This window comes from Pinus tabuliformis, chromosome 7 (genome assembly GCF_031772625.1).
Source record: "Pinus tabuliformis cultivar Carrire ecotype Pingquan chromosome 7, CPIR1, whole genome shotgun sequence".
Lineage (NCBI taxonomy): Eukaryota > Viridiplantae > Streptophyta > Pinopsida > Pinales > Pinaceae > Pinus > Pinus tabuliformis.
This window is the reverse complement of record NC_142293.1, coordinates 773,134,459-773,150,719: the sequence shown is the minus strand read 5'-3', so window position 1 is coordinate 773,150,719 and position 16,261 is coordinate 773,134,459. Positions and strand designations below refer to the sequence as shown.

Sequence of the window (16,261 nt, the reverse complement as noted above, 5' to 3'; positions counted from 1 at the left end):
CTGGAACTGGTCCTGGAACAAAAAAAGATTATGTGTGGAATTGAAAGCTATATGACTGAAATTAAAATGAAAAATTGATCAAAGGATAAAGATATATAGCTGTATGGTGAATCCTCACTGATTACAAATTCGATGCAAGGGGCTGGCTCTCTACATAATGTACAACTTAGATCTATGAGTAAACTTTTGTTAAAGTTTGTTGGAACTTTTAAAACTATCCCTTTCACTCTTACGAGAATTGAATCAAGGGGCGGATAGCTTGTCGAAAGGTAAACAATTAGGTGTTGGATTTCTCTTTCAAAAGTGAAGGAAGGAAATTATGTTGTTAATGTCACAGCTTTACAGAAAACCCTACAATTTACAAAGAGTCGATGTAGTAGCGGGTATCTAATTTTGTTTTTTATGAATAATATGCAAAGAGTGGATGGGTTGGGTGAGACCATGTATTTGTATTTAGGTTTTCTTTGTATTTGGATTACTATATGGTACCTGATCTCTTGAAACAATATCAACTAGATTAATGTGCCAAGTTTATTGGCTTTTCAGGGTCTTTGGCAGAAAATTATCTTATCGACCTATCGACAAGACACTTGAGCATGTGATTTTTTCATATTTGAATGAAATAGCTATTTTTTGTTGGAGATAAAATATAAAGAGAGAAGGATTTTGTTTTGTTTCTGTTTAAAAAACTACTTTTTCCAAACTATGAAATAACTTTTAAATAAGGTTTCTCCTCGGTTCATAATCAGATTTTTTTTACAACCAATGAAACCAGATACACTTCGATTAAAAAATACATAACCAGCACAATTATCTCTAGATTGTAACTCTTTGGGTATATATATTTCTGAGGAAAAATCTACTCTCCCAAACTTATTTTAAATTAAGGATTCTCCTCGGTCTTTAATCAAAATCATTTTTACAGTCAGTGCAACATGATGCACTTCAATTAAAAAATACATAATGAACACAATTATCTCTAGATTGCAACCCCCAAGTACATATACACTTACAAGCCATTTTTCCAAAAAATTTATTGATCAGTGCATGGTTGTTGCCAGTAATAATTCATTATAAAATATCATATCATTCATTGTCACTTCAAACTTGTCCAATGTGCCAAAGGAATCTACAGAAAACTACTGATACCTGTATACACAATTCCACAAATGAATCAACTATTACAGTAATGCACCAAATTAGTCAGTCTACAAAAGTCAATTGGCAGTTTTTGCAGCTTCAGCATAACCTTAACTTCTCCGAAATTGCCCCTTTGCAAGCTTCTAGGATACAATGCAACTAGATTTATTGAGTTTACTATCTTATTTAAAGACGATATTTGAGCTTTATCAATGAAGCAAAGACTGTATAGCTGCTACTGCATCACCCTTATGTTCTCGCAATGTCCTCTCAGCCACTTTCTTGTCCAACTGGACCACACATCAAAAGTTAATCCAACTACATGTCAGACAGTACAAAATAAATTTTATAAACTATAAAAAAAACATTGGAACACAGAAAATGACAGAAGTAATAACGTGTGTCCAAGAAATGCTTAAACCTCAAGCTCAGTTGCAATCAGGTCTACATCAGCTGGATCAATTTTGACAGCTGCAAGTTCTTTTTCTCTGCATAGTTTCTTAGAAGTTAGTTCCAATTTCAATGTCAAAACCACCATTTAAAAGGCAATCTTCATAAAAATGCCCTCATCTCCAATCAGATCAAAAACCAAGTAAAAAAGTTAAAAACTACAAATGGAAGATATTTGCAGCAGATTGCCGATAACATAATACAACCAGAATTTGGCCCTTCAAATGTCTTGGACCTGATTATGCATATGTTCTAACTGATGTAAATGTATTATATAAATTCCTAATGGGGAACTCAGGCCCAAAGCCCAACTAGTGAATGACTAGATGTGCTTTTGGTAAACGTTTCCAAAAAAAAAAAAAATGGTCTTTTAAGGCAAACTAACCGAGAATGAGCACCTAAAAGGGCTACAATAGCATGAGAAGGGAAAGGTAAGGGGATCCAAAGGAGTGTTTCTTATGCCTAATTGTCTAACCCAGCTTGCCATCACCCTAGCGCTTCACTCTTTTATAATATTGATGTTGAGCCTAGCCTATAACCTAATTTAAGATAGTAATGGACCTAACCATCCCTTCGATTTAGGTAACCACCTCCTACATCCTAGCATCTTATCCCCTACATTCTGGAAGTTAAGAAAAGTTGGAATAGGACTCTTTTCTCCATTCAAAGAGAGTAATTTGAATTGAAAAGAGGAGATACATACATGAAGAAAAAAAAAAATAGGAAATGGCATAAGAGGAGGCTAGAGGAGGAGACTTGTGTTGAAATTTTAAATTTCTGGGAAGACTTCTGAATACATATCGCTGGCTACAACCAGAGGCAGCTACAGTGTTTTTATTAATTAAGGCATTTTATCTTCTGTGAACTTCAAAGGCTATGGCTTCTTAGACTAAGTTGTAATATGGTCCTTGAAATACTTCTACGCTTTCATGAATTTTTGTCTTTTTGGGCCTGAGCCAAAACTTGAACTTGTTCTTCTACCTTTCACTATGACACTGGTTAGCTCCACCAGTATACATCAAACTCCCTGGGAACAAAAAGATTCATGGACTCCTGTCCATGAGATCTGCAACAAGGCTACCACACTTCAGGGTCTCTGCTTTATCTATCCAAACTGCTTCTTTAGTTGGAAGACCCTTCCATTTAACCAAGTACTCATAATAATTTTTGTTTTTGGTTCTTTTAATGAGCTTTACGTCAAGAATCATTTCCATCTGTAGATTTTGAGTTGTAGGTAATTGTGTCTCCCACTAAATCTGCTCTTCTTCATTTGTCTCTTCCTCGGGTTCCTGATAAGGCTACAAGTCTACAACGTTAAATATGTGAAAATTTGGAAGCCCAAATTTCTACTACAGCAACTGATTAAGTTCCTTCTATTTGTTAATTACTGAACAAATTATATACTACTTCCTACAGAAAATACCGAAACTAATACGTTGCAGCCTTCACCAATTAAATTTATATGCAGAAACAAGAAATTGAGCAAGAAAGAAATATACAACACATTACACCGTTATTTTTGGACAAACGTCCCTGGAAAAACCCAATGCGGGAAAACCGGTGCAGTAGCTAAGAGTTTGTATTATTAAGCAGTTGTTTTCTGATTACAATCTTTGGCTGCCTTGTTGGCTATCCAATACAGAGAATATGGCTGACAGAGAAATTAGTGAGAAATACCTCACACTATCACTAGTGATCCTGACTGATCCAGCCACAGAATGGCTAGTCCCTTGCTGCCTCTGCACACTCACTGCATAGGCCCCGCGTCACAGCTTCTGGGGACTGCGTCACTCCTTTTGTAGGTCGATTTGCCTCTAAGACTTCGACTTCTGCCCTCCCGATCTCACACCTCGGCTTCTAGCTCCAGAACTCAACTTCTCTAGCAAAATACAAATCTCCTCTTAGGCTTTGCACTGCTTCTGCATCAACCTACGTTGCCCAGTGTAGCCTCTACGCTGCCTCTTTTGGATATCTCTCAACTCCCTTTGCGATGTATTCCCGATCAAGAAACTCTCCAACCAGAACTATCCATGCCCCCCACTGCAAGAAATCACTTCGATCTTCTCTCTAGCAACTCTTGCGCTACCCTCTCTGAGAAATTCAATCTCTTGATCTCTCACTGATGTGTTTTCCAAATGCCCATCAAGCCTCCTCTTATAATCCTTCAGTTGAGAACCAACGGCACAGATTAGATTCTAATCAATGGCTCAAATCATTTTGGCTTGATCCTCGTCTTCTTCTAGAAGTTTCACCCACAGTTTGATTAATGCCCTTTAATTATTTTAATTTCCTAAGTTTAGACTTAGGCACCAATCAAAAATAATTAATTATTTTAATAAAACTGTCTCCGAGTGGAATTTCCCAAAAAGATTTATGGGTATTATGGAATACAAGTGTCCAAGCCTTTCTGCAAATTTTGAGGCTTAGAGCACATCCGATGCTACCAGAAATCAGCACTCCCTCTTAGCAAGGAATGTGCTCTAGCAATGCAACTTGCTGAAGCATCACCCTTCTCTGTAACATCTCTCTCTGCATTGTTGATGTCTGACATCACTGCCCACCAGCTTCTACGAAAATACTGCATTTATACAGCTGCTGACACTGCCACTGCCAACATTGCATATGTACTACAACCCTCATAAGTTTTGCATCTATGCTGCTACTAGCACTGCCACTGCCAACACTGTAACCTTCTCCAACTGCTACTGCCACTGCACCAGCAACGGAAAAGCATCCAAAATTACTAAACATGTGTTTAGCATGATGCATTTGTTGTTGGAGTTCTGACTGCTGCTAGTCTCTATGCTGACCCTCTGAAGCCCCTGCGCTACTACTGACTTTGCACTGCTGCCAACTCTGCTTTGCGCTGCTCAATCTCTGGCGCTCCTAGCCACTACAACTGTCACTCCGGCACTCCTCTGCACAGACTGAAAATGGTCCATCCTACTACTTCTGATCTAGGCTCTCGTAGCAAGGTATCGATCCAAGAGGTGGACTCCTCAAGGATCCTGCCCATCTGCAGTTCTTTCGAAACTACAGTTCTAGATCACCCCACCTCTCCCCTGGAGGTATCTAGGCAACCATGGCAAACTCTTCCTCCTCAATCTTTGCGGATGCAGCCTTCAGATCATGCTTCTCTTCCTTGTCCTTCTTCTTGATAGGACATTGTGTAGCGTAGTGACCAAGTTCACCACGTCGAAAGCACTTGATCTTCGAAACATCTTTCTTCTTCTTCCGCTGCTCCTGCTGCCCCTTAGATGCAAGGGTTGCATTTTCTTCCTCCTCTATTGGCTTCGACCCACTGTTGTTGCTGCTATTATCAAATTTGCACTTGACTAAGTCTCTCCTCATGTCTTCCTACTGAAGAGCAGCGCGCATTCCTTCCCAATCTGGAAATCTCTCTCTGCCCAGGATACTCTGGGCAAACACTTTGCCATTTTTCTGAGACTAAATTCAGGGTCAGCATCACCATCTCGGTAGGCTGAGGTGTTGACACCACAGCTACCAACGAGTCTCGGATCTCCTGAAGCTTCGTTAGGAAAGGATCAATGTGTTGCCCCTTTTGCATCTACGTGGATCTCATATTCTGCTCCAAGTACATCTTCCGCTACTTGGAATATCCTGCGTATAACGTGGTCAATGCTTCCCACATCTATCGAGCAATATCCTTTCCGGCAATGTGACACACTATGTGATCTCTCACTCCGTCGAGGATCAATCGTTTGGCCTTCGCCATTTTAGCCTTGTACTTCTTGAGCAGATCTGGATCTACGGGTACAGCTACCACACTGTCGACATAGGTTTTGAGATCGTGCTCATCCATAAGGCATGAAATCCTTGCCTTCCAGATCACATAGTTGGATGCACCCTCCAACCGATCTTGATCTCGTAACACATTAGCTGCCATCTCTGCCAATGAAATGTCGCACTGCCTCCTCTCTCCTCTGCACTGCTACTGGGTTGGCCTACGCACTCCCTGCTGGAGTTAGTAGATCTACTGCTCCCTTTTGTTGCTCAGCAAATGAGATTTCGGACTTCTTGGCTGGAAGTCCTATAAGGAAGAATTCCCTCAACAGTATCTCTTCTTCCTTTTGATGTTTTTCTGCCCCAGCAACTGCTACAGAAAATTGTGTGAGAAATACCTCACACTATCTATTAGCTCTGCTATTCTTTGACACTTGATGGATTAAAATAGGTGTTGAGCAGTGCTGGTTTGGTTGTATAAGGCTGGCAGCAGTTTCTTTTTCGTGCTTTCTCTTTCATTTTCCCTTTTCTCCTTATAACTCCCGCTACCCTGTTTTACACCCACTTTTGGCATAAAACCCTTGTTTACTTAGCTCCCGCGCGTTTTTGTTTAAATACTATGAAAACCCGATAACCTGTTATAACCCTTTCGCTAGCCTTTTTTACATCTTTTCACCTGTCATATCAATTAAAGCACATGTTTTAATTCTTTGTTGTCCGATTTTCTCCCGCAGGATCCGACGATTTACGCAGCCCCCGCTCTCGTAACTTGCACGCCTATTAGTCAGCGAGGAAAGATGTTTCCTCACCGTCCCATCTACCACGCGGCGCCTTATTACTGGATCGCGCCATCATGTTCGAAAACCGCCCAACTCCCGTGAGCGGTGCAGGGAAACCGCTTACCGCCCACATGCACAACTCCCGCCCGTTAACTGTCCCGCAGCTTCCGCGCCCATCCACCGTCCGATTGTCCATCTCGCGATCCGACGGTCCTCGATCTCCCCACTCCCCTGTCTTCCGATAGCCTCCGTAATCCGATCTCAGCCATCCAATTTGCCAGATCTAACGACTAGTATTCCATCGCGCTTCTGTTTTCTCCCGATGTTGCCCGCCAACAGATCTCGGTCGTCTGTCTGATCCATCCGACGGCTAGCGTTCGTTATCAGCTCCTCATCCGTTTTTCAATGCAATTTTCGTGTTTGTGGCAGTCCTGTGCACCCGAAGAAGAAAGGAGCCCATGGTTCAATACTTTGTGCATTAAATCCTCAGTTACCACATTCAAAGAACAGCACGGCCAAGGACGAGAAGGATGATCCTCGAGCAATTCAATCACTGCAGCAGTTATTGAGATTCATTCAAATAATACTTCACCTATTCAGGAAGGACAACAAAGTACCAGTAAATGTCAAATTGATTCATTAAAACACACAGTGTGCAACAAGGACCCATATCTAATTGTAAATGTGGTTGGTGGCCAATTATGACCCCTCCACGCTTAGGACAGCAGAGCCATTTTTGAAAACAAACTCTATATATACCCAAAAGGAAGATGTAATCAGGTTAATGAATGTTATCTTGATGTAAGGTTCAACTTCTGGAGACTGTAACTACTGTGATACCTGCAGCTTCTAGTCTTCATTTTCAGCTAATGCAAGCTTCTTTTGTTGTTAATTGCTCACTTTCCACTTCTTCTTTGTTCCAGGTTGTGCCTATTATGCATTTATTCATGTGCTGTTGATGTTTAGCATTAGAGGGGTTGTCATCCCACCTCTGTGTTAGAATTTAGCATGCATCATTGAATTTGTATGTAGGTTTCTGTTGTTTTAATGCCAAGGAGCAGTCATCCTATCTGTGCATTAGGAAATAGATTTACAGACCTTTTAACTGGTTGCAGTTGGCCATCACCGGGTCCTGTGCATCTGCTGGTGTGATCAGTATTCTCCATCATCACATTTTCCTTAAACTGTGAGTAATTGGTGGTCTAAAGCCTTGTAGTCTGGGGGTGTTCACCCATGTCTGGGGTCAAGCATAGTAGAAGTGGTTATCTGGCTTGAATATGCAGCATTTCTTTCATTCATCCACCATTTTCCAACGTTTTTGTTGAGTTTGTAACGTTCCCGAGCATCTCTGAGATACAATCTATGAGAGTTTCTTGGGGTGATAACATTAATTGGCGTCGTTGCCGGGGAGAGGAGAATTGAAGCTCAGCTTCCCTGGGAGAACGACACAGTTCCAAACTTTGATGATAGACAAGGTTTGGGCACATATTCTAGTTGTAATCATCTATCTGGCGACTCCACTGGAGGAAGACCATCCTTTGGTAACTCCACTTTGAAGTTCTACCTCAGTTTGTGAGACATACTCGAAGAAATCCTCAGAAATCACCAGTTGAACCAGTGCATGACTCTGAGAGGACTGTCAAATCGAAGAAAGCATCACAGAAAGGGGCATCAGGATCAGGTAAGCCTAAGAAATCTCATGCAACATTTAAAGATAAAGTTATTGCTGAAGATATACAGTTTAAAGATTTAGACCCCAGTACTGTTATTAAGGAAATTCCTTCAGAGATTAATACAGCCCCTTTGTCAGTTAGTTCCCCTTTGAATCTCAGTCCAAAGAAAACTTCCCATTTAGTCCAAAACATCCCTTGGTCTCTACCATCCATCACATTAGTTCCTACTATTCAATCTGCCATTGTTCTTCCACATATCTCAATCATGGCAGGACAGCAAGCACCCACGAAGATTGAGAGAATTGTTGCTGCTAGATATGGACCTTTAGTCTTGCCTGTTCCTTTAAATCCTATGCCTGTGGGAGAATATCAAAAATGTATGCCTAAATTCACTAGAACAGAGGGAGTAACAGCAGAAGAGCACCTATAAGCTTTTTACAATTATGCTAGTAATTTAGATATAAGTGAAAATGATGTGTGGATGAGAGTTTTTGTCCAGAGCCTTGATGGAGAGGCTAGGAAGTGGTTCAGAGAATTACCCCAGAGATCTATAACAGATATTGAAGCATTAGATGATGCATTTTTGAAGCACTGGGGAGATAAAAAAGACCTACTGTATTACCATACTGAGTTTGGTAACCTAAAGAGGGAAAATGGTGAATCTTTGCCTGATTTTAATAAAAGATTTAATCGAATGTATAATAAGATACCAGCTGAGGTAAAACCTACCCCCACCTCTGCCAAACTCACTTATGCCAATGCTTTTGACTTAGATTTCTGCCTATTGTTGAGAGAAAGGAGATGTGCCACTCTGGCAGATATGCAGGATGCAGCCCTAGAAGTAGAGTCTAATATCATGGCTATAGAAAAGCTCAAAAGTCAAGCTGATAGAAGGAGGCAGAGAGGTCAGGCTTCTACTTCTTCTGCATCATCTTCAGAGCCTAAATTAGACAAAATGACTAAGATGATAGAGTCATTGGCTGCTGAAATTTCTAAGCTAAAGGTTGAGAAAAATTCAGGAAAAACAAGGCAGCAGAACACATTTGCTCCAAGAAATCCAAATCCATTCAGAAGAGCAAATGAACAGTTGCAAATAATTCAGAGGGGTGAAGAATCAAAAGAAGAACATAAAGTTAAAGCTCCTTTCCAAAATGTAGTCATGGAGGAGGAACAATTTGAAGAAGATGAGGATGAAATTCACTGCATGGAAGATAAAGGTAGTGCTGCATTTTTTACTCTGGCTGCTTATGAAGAATCATTGTTGCAAGAACAAAACAGTCAGGAGTGGGACAGAGGAGCTATTCTACAAACTGAGCAGCAGCAGAGATATAACTTGAGGTCGAATGCAAAAAATGTCAAAGAAAGTTCTGACCAAAGAGCTTATGTCCAAACAGAGTCACAGAATATCAGGCAAAAAAGACCAGCAGCTGATCCAGTCATCCTCAAAGCTCCAATTCAAGAGGTAAAAGGTTCTGGTAAGTTATCATCTTCTTTCAGCTTTGAGTCAGAAGTTCAGAAATTGAAAATATATGTGCCTCTGGTAGAGTTGGTAAAGAGTGAAGTATTTAGAAAGTCTATCCTTAAAGCCCTTGAGCTAGAAACCACACAAACCTCCACTGACTCTGTCAATTTGCAAGATGACAAACCTGCCATTGTGCTTAGCCCCATGATTGAACCTACTGATAATAATTCTCCGTCTTTTTATGTCTCCTTGACCATTCATGACAAAATCCTCCACAATTCCCTGTTAGACACAGGGACCAGCCACAATCTGATGCCTAAAGTTGTCATGGAAGAGTTAGGCCTTGATATCACCAGACCTTATCATGATTTATTCTCTTTTGATTCAAGGAAAGTGAAATGTTTTGGATTGATTAAAAATCTTGCCATTACCCTAACTCAGCTGCCCATGAAGAGTATGATGATGGATATTGTGGTAGCAGATGTCCCTCCTAAGTTTGGCATGCTGTTGTCCAGAGGATGGATTAAGAGACTAGGAGGGACCTTACAGAATGATCTTTCTTATGCAACTGTCCCAGTTTTTGGAGGAGAAAGCAGGAGATTGTACAGAGAAGCACAGTTGGCATACATCATCAATGATGAAAAGAATCCTACAAATCATCCCATATATGCAGTGGACACTGATTTTGGAGCATGTATTCTCCAAATAGAAGAATCTCAGAAGGCCTCAATGCAGATCAGGAAACCAACAGTTCAGGCTGAAGAAGAGCAAGGAAGTCAGGTTTGGGAGATGTTCTTTGATGGAGCATGTTCCAGAGAGACTGCAGGAGCAGGGGTGGTGCTAGTATCTCCACAACAAGAAAGCATTCAATTGTCTTTTAAGCTGGTTTTTTAAGTCACAAAGAACATAGCAGAATATGAAGCTCTGCTATTGGGCCTTAATGCAACAAAATACAGAGGGATTGGGAGAATAAAGGTGTTTGAAGATGTTGATATGATCATTCAGCAAGTAAATAAAACATTTCAAGCAAAGCACCCAAGGCTGAAAGCATACAGAGATGAGGTATGGAGAATCAGAAATTGTTTCGATTATTTCTGTATTTCATATATTCCTAGAGCCCAAAATCAACTTGATGATTCCCTTGCTGTTTCTGCCAGTCTATTTATACCTCCCATGCCTCCCAAACTAGTTTATGAAGTCCAAATGAAGTATAGACCATCCTTGCCTGACAATGTCCAACATTGGAAAGTTTTTAATTATGATGATGAGTTAAATAGGTTCTTGCAAGTCATTGATGAGTTCTTCGAAATGCAAATTGACCAAGAGAACGAAGCCTTAGAAGAAAGTCCCCAATCCCAGCTTAGAAATAAAATTGGTAAAGACAATATTGTCCAACTTCCCAGCAACCATATTCCAAAGGGTCTAATTCCTCTTGAAAGATTGTTTGACCAGAATGATGTGCCTTACAAAGCTGCCCAAAAAGAAGACCAATCTGCAGTCTGTAAGCATGATATAGGAAGTCCAAGTCAGCCTAGATATGTAAATTTGTCCACTCATTTTTCAGCTGATCAAAGTGTTGAATACTGCAATTTAATGAGGCAATTTGCTGATGTGTTTGCCTGGGAGTATAGTGATCTGAAAACGTATGATAAGAACATAATTCAGCATAAAATCCCTCTAGAGAAAGACACCATTCCTTTCAAACAGAAGCTGAGACCAATAAATCCTATGCTTCTTCCTCTGATTGAAAAAGAAATTAAAAAATTGTTGGCTGCCAAGATTATAGTTCCTCTCAGATATTCAAAATGGATAGCCAATCTAGTGGTGGTGAGGAAGAAGAGTGGAGAAATCAGATTGTGTGTTGATTTCAAAAATTTGAACAAATGCTCCAAGAAAGACAACTATCCTCTGCCCAAGATGGAGCATTTGCTTCAAAAAGTCTCAAGAGCTAAAGTAATGTCTTTCTTGGATGGTTTTTCAGGCTTTAATCAAATTGTTGTGCACCCAGATGACCAAGAGAAGACTACATTCACCACTCCTTCGGGCACTTTTATATATGCCAAAATGCCTTTTGGAGTGATGAATGCTGGAGCAAACCTTTCAGAAAGCTATGGATATAGCATTTGTAGGAGAGAAGGCTAAATTTGTCCTTATCTACCTTGATGATATAACAGTTTACTCCAGCAGCCATCAAAATCATTTGCAGCATTTGAAAAAAGTATTTCTGAAGTGCAGGAGGTTTGGAATTTCAGTCAATCCCAAAAAATCACAATTTGCTTTAGAAGAAGGCAAGCTGTTGGGACATGTGGTGTCTGCTGCAGGTGTCCGGATTGATCCAGAAAGAGTAAAAGCAATACAGACCTTATCTGTTCCTAGATCAAAGGAAGATATCCAGTCCTTTCTGGGCAAAATAAATTTTGTAAGGAGGTTTATTCCAAATTTTGCTAAATATGTGAAGCATATTACCTCCATGTTGAAGAAAGGAGCAGAGGTCAGGTGGACTGATGCAACAAGAAAATCATTTGAGTCTATTAAAAAAGCTATTATGGAGCCTCCCACTTTGATAAGCCCTGATTACAGCAAGGAGTTCCATATATTCTCATTTGCCTCTGAAGATACCATTGCAGCAGTGTTATTGCAGGCAGATGAAGAAGGTTCAAAACATCCAGTAGCATTTTACAGTAAGAACTTGAGGGATGTTGAACTGAGGTATGATATTATTGAAAAACAGGCATATGCTCTTATTAAATCCTTGAAAGCTTTCAGAGTTTATATCTTGCATTCAAAGATAATTGCGTATGTGCCCTCTACTGCAATAAAAGATGTCTTGACACAACCTGATGCTGATGGAAGAATGGCAAAATGGATTGCAAGGATGATAGAATTTAATATAGAACTGAAGCCCACCAAGCTTGTCAGAGGTCAGGGACTTGCCAAGTTATTGGCTAAAGAAAATTGCAGGTCTTTAGATATTGATTTCTTGTGCACAATTGCAGAAAATGATCAGGCAGAAAAAGAGGAAGCAGCTGAAACAAAGAGGAAGCAGTCAGTGGCCGAGAATCTAGCTTCTTGTAATTGGTATTCTGCAATAATTAATTTTTTGTTGAAGCTAGAAATCCCTTCAGGCTTAAGCACAAGTCAAGCCAGAACTTTAAAACTCAGAGCAGCAAAATATTGTATTTATGAAAATCTGCTCTACTGGAGGGATCCATTGGGAGTGCTTTTGAGATGTCTGGACAAAGAACAGTCAAAGGAGGTTATGCAGCAATTTCATTCTAGCATGTGTGGAGGGCATCATTATTGGAAGGCTACAGCCCATAAAATTCTCAGAGCTGGGTACTATTGGCCCACTTTATTTTCTGATGTATTTTCTTTTGTTAAATCTTGTGACAGGTGCCAAAGATTTGAAGGAAAACAATAGTTGAAGTCCCTTCCCCTAAAACCAATACATGCAAAAGGACCTTTTCAGCAATGGAGCTTGGATTTTATTGGAGAAATCAAACCACATTCCAGTTGCCAGCACAGGTGGATATTAGTAGCCACTGATTATTTCACTAAATGGATTGAAGAAATCCCTACCAGGAAGGCTGATCATAAAGTGGTCATGAAGTTTTTGACAAAGAATATCTTCAGCAAATTTGGTTGTCCACACAAATTAATAACAGATAATGCAGCAGCCTTCAGGGCAAAAGAATTGGTGGAAATGTGTGATTCAATGGGTATTAAACTTGTTCATTCCACCTCATATTATCCTCAAGGAAATGGTCTGGCAGAATCCTCTAATAAAATTCTGATCAGGATAATTAAAAAGCTATTAGAGGACAATAAAAAGAATTGGGATTCAAAGCTCAAGTATGCACTGTGGGCTGACAGAGTGACCATTAAGAAATCCACAGGGAATTCTCCTTTCAAGCTAGTATATGGCACTGAGGCTGTATTTCCAATTCAGCTAACTCTCCCTGTGGCAAAATTCCTTCAAGAAGAGCAGGATGAGGAAGAATACATGGCAAAGAGGATCACTGATTTAGCAGAGTTGCATCAGATTAGAGAACAGCTAGTTGAAAAGGCTGCAGCACATCAGGAAAAGATCAAGGAAGCCTTTGACAAGAAGGCAAAAATAGATGATTTTCAGGTTGGAGACTTGGTTTTGAAATGGGATGCACTAAAGGAAAAGAAAGGCAACCATGGGAAATTTGATGCTTTCTGGACAGGGCCTTTCATCATTTCACAGATTCAGGGGAACAACACCTTCATACTGAAAAGTATGGGAGGAGAAGCAATTTTTGATGGCCCAGTTAATGGGCGTTTTCTAAAAAATTATGTTGTTTAAGGTCTTTTGGCCTTAAAAGTTGTAAATATTTTGTTTTTATCAGTTTTGTGCAGGCAAAGTAGACTCCATGCCCAATGGAACACTAGGAAGTTTGTTATTTTGTTTTTCATCAGGAAAGGCATTGATTTGCAGGTTCTTAAGACCTCACAGGGAGGATCTCATCCCCAGAAGGAGCCAGTGTTAGCTCTGTTATGTTCTTTGACACTTGATGGATTAAAATAGGTGTTGAGCAGTGCTGGTTTGGTTGTATAAGGCTGGCAGCAGTTTTTTTTTCGTGCTTTCTCCTTCATTTTCCCTTTTCTCCTTATAACTCCCGCTACCCTGTTTTGCACCCACTTTTGGCATAAAACCCTTGTTTACTTAGCTCCTGCGCGTTTTTGTTTAAATACTATGAAAACCCGATAACCTGTTATAACCCTTTCACTAGCCTTTTTTACGTCTTTTCACCTGTCATATCAATTAAAGCACATGTTTTAATTCTTCGTTGTCTGATCTTCTCCCGCGGGATCCGACGCTTTACGCAGCCCCCACTCCCGTAACTTGCACACCTGTTAGTCAGCGGGGAAAGCTGTTTCCCTGCCGTCCCATCTGCCATGCGGCGCCTTATTACTGGATCGCGCCATCATGTACGAAAACCGCCCAACTCCCGTGAGCGGTGCGGGGAAACCGCTTACCACCCACATGTACGACTCCCGCCCATTAACCATCCCGCAGCTTCTGCGCCCGTCCACCGTCCGATCGTCCATCTCGCGATCCGACGGTCCTCGATCTCCCTGCTCCCTTGTCTTCCGATAGCCTCCATAATCCAATCTCCGCCGTCCAATTTGCCAGATCTAACGGCTAGTATTCCATCGCGCTTCCGTTTTCTCCCGACGCTGCCCGCCAACAGATCTCGGTCGTCTGTCTGATCCATCCAACGGCTAGCGTTCGTTATCAGCTCCTCGTCCGTTTTCAATGCAATTTTCGTGTTTGTGGCAGTCCTGTGCACCCGAAGAAGAAAAGAGCCCATGGTTCAATACTCTGTGCATTAAATCCTCAGCTACCACATTCAAAGAACAGCATGGCCAAGGACGAGAAGGATGATCCTCGAGCAGTTCAATGACTGCAGCAGTTATTGAAATTCATTCAAATAATACTTCACCTGTTCAGGAAGGACAACAAAGTACCAGTAAATGTCAAATTGATTCATTAAAACACACAGTGTGCAGCAAGGACCCATATCTAATTGTAAATGTGGTTGGTGGCCAGTTATGACCCCTCCACGCTTAGGGCAACAGAGCCATTTTGAAAACAAACTCTATATATACCCAAAAGGAAGATGTAATCAGGTTAATGAATGTTATCTTGATGTAAGGTTCAACTTCTGGAGACTGTAACTAATGTGATACCTGCAGCTTCTGGTCTTCATTTTCAGCTAATGCAAGCTTCTTTTGTTGTTAATTGATCACTTTCTACTTCTTCTTCTTTGTTCCAGGTTGTGCCTGTTATGCATTTATTCATGTGCTGTTGATGTTTAGCATTAGAGGGGCTGTCATCCCACCTCTGTGTTAGAATTTAGGGTGCATCATTGAATTTGTATGCAGGTTTCTGTTGTTTTAATGCCAGGGAGTTGTCAGCTTGTCTGTGCATTAGGAAATAGATTTACAGACCTTTTAACTGGTTGCAGCTGGCCATCACAGGGTCCTGTGCATCTGCTGGTGTGATCAGTATTCTCCATCATCATATTTTCCTTAAACTGTGAGTAATTGGTGGTCTAAAGCCTTGTAGTCTGGGGGTATTCACCCATGTCTGGGGCCAAGCATAGTAGAAGTGGTTATCTGGCTTGAATATGCAGCATTTCTTTCATTCATCCACCATTTTCCAACGTTTTTGTTGAGTTTGTAATGTTCCCGAGCATCTCTGAGATACAACCTAGGAGAGTTTCTTGGGGTGATAACACTATCACTGGTGAACCTGACTGATTCAGCCACATAATGGCTAGTCCCTTGTTGCCTCTGCATAGTCATTGAGTAGGCCCTGTGTCATAGCTTCTGGGGATTGCGTCACTCCTTTTGCAAATCGATTTGCCTCTGTGACTTTGACTTCTGCCCTCCCGGTCTCACACCCCGGCTTTTGGCTCCAGAACTCTACTTCTCTAGCAAAATACGAATCTCCTCTCAGGCTCTGTGCTACTTTTGCGTCATCCTACGCTGCCCAGCATGGCCTCTACCTTGTCTCTTTCAGATCTCTCTCTGCCTCCTTTGCATTGTATTCCCAGATCAGGAAACTCTCCAACCAAAACTATCCCTGCCCCTCACTGCAAGAAATCACTTCGATCTTCTCTCTAGCAACTCTTGCACTACCCTCTCTGAGAAATTTGATCTCTTGATCTCCCACTGATGTGTTTTCCAAATGCCCATCAAGCCTCCTCTTATAATCTTTTAGTTGAGAACCAATGGCCCAGATTAGATTATAATCAATGGCTCAGATCATTTTGGCTTGATCCTCGTCTTCTTCTAGAAGTTTCACCCACAGTTTGATTAATACCCTTTAATTATTTTAATTTCCTAAGTTTAGACTTAGGCACCAATTAAAAATAGTTAATTATTTTAATAAAACTATGTCCGGGAGGAATTTCTGAAAACGATTTCTAGGTATTGTGAAATACATGTCTCCAAGCCTCCCTGCAAATTTTGAGGCTTAG

General features: G+C 40.8%; 1 protein-coding gene across 1 annotated transcript in view; it reads right to left on the bottom strand.

Annotated features, from left to right (window-relative positions):
- Positions 1-902: 902 nt before the first annotated feature.
- Positions 903-16,261, bottom strand: part of LOC149249867 (DNA-binding enhancer protein-like protein) — a 109,179-nt gene continuing 93,820 nt past the window's right edge. The window contains exons 3-4 of the mRNA XM_089458809.1: positions 1,562-1,628; positions 903-1,430 (exon numbers count right to left, since the gene is read on the bottom strand). Of these exons, the coding sequence (XP_089314935.1) occupies positions 1,350-1,430; positions 1,562-1,628 (148 nt within the window). The 3' untranslated portion in view covers positions 903-1,349. The remainder of the gene's footprint in view (positions 1,431-1,561; positions 1,629-16,261) is intronic.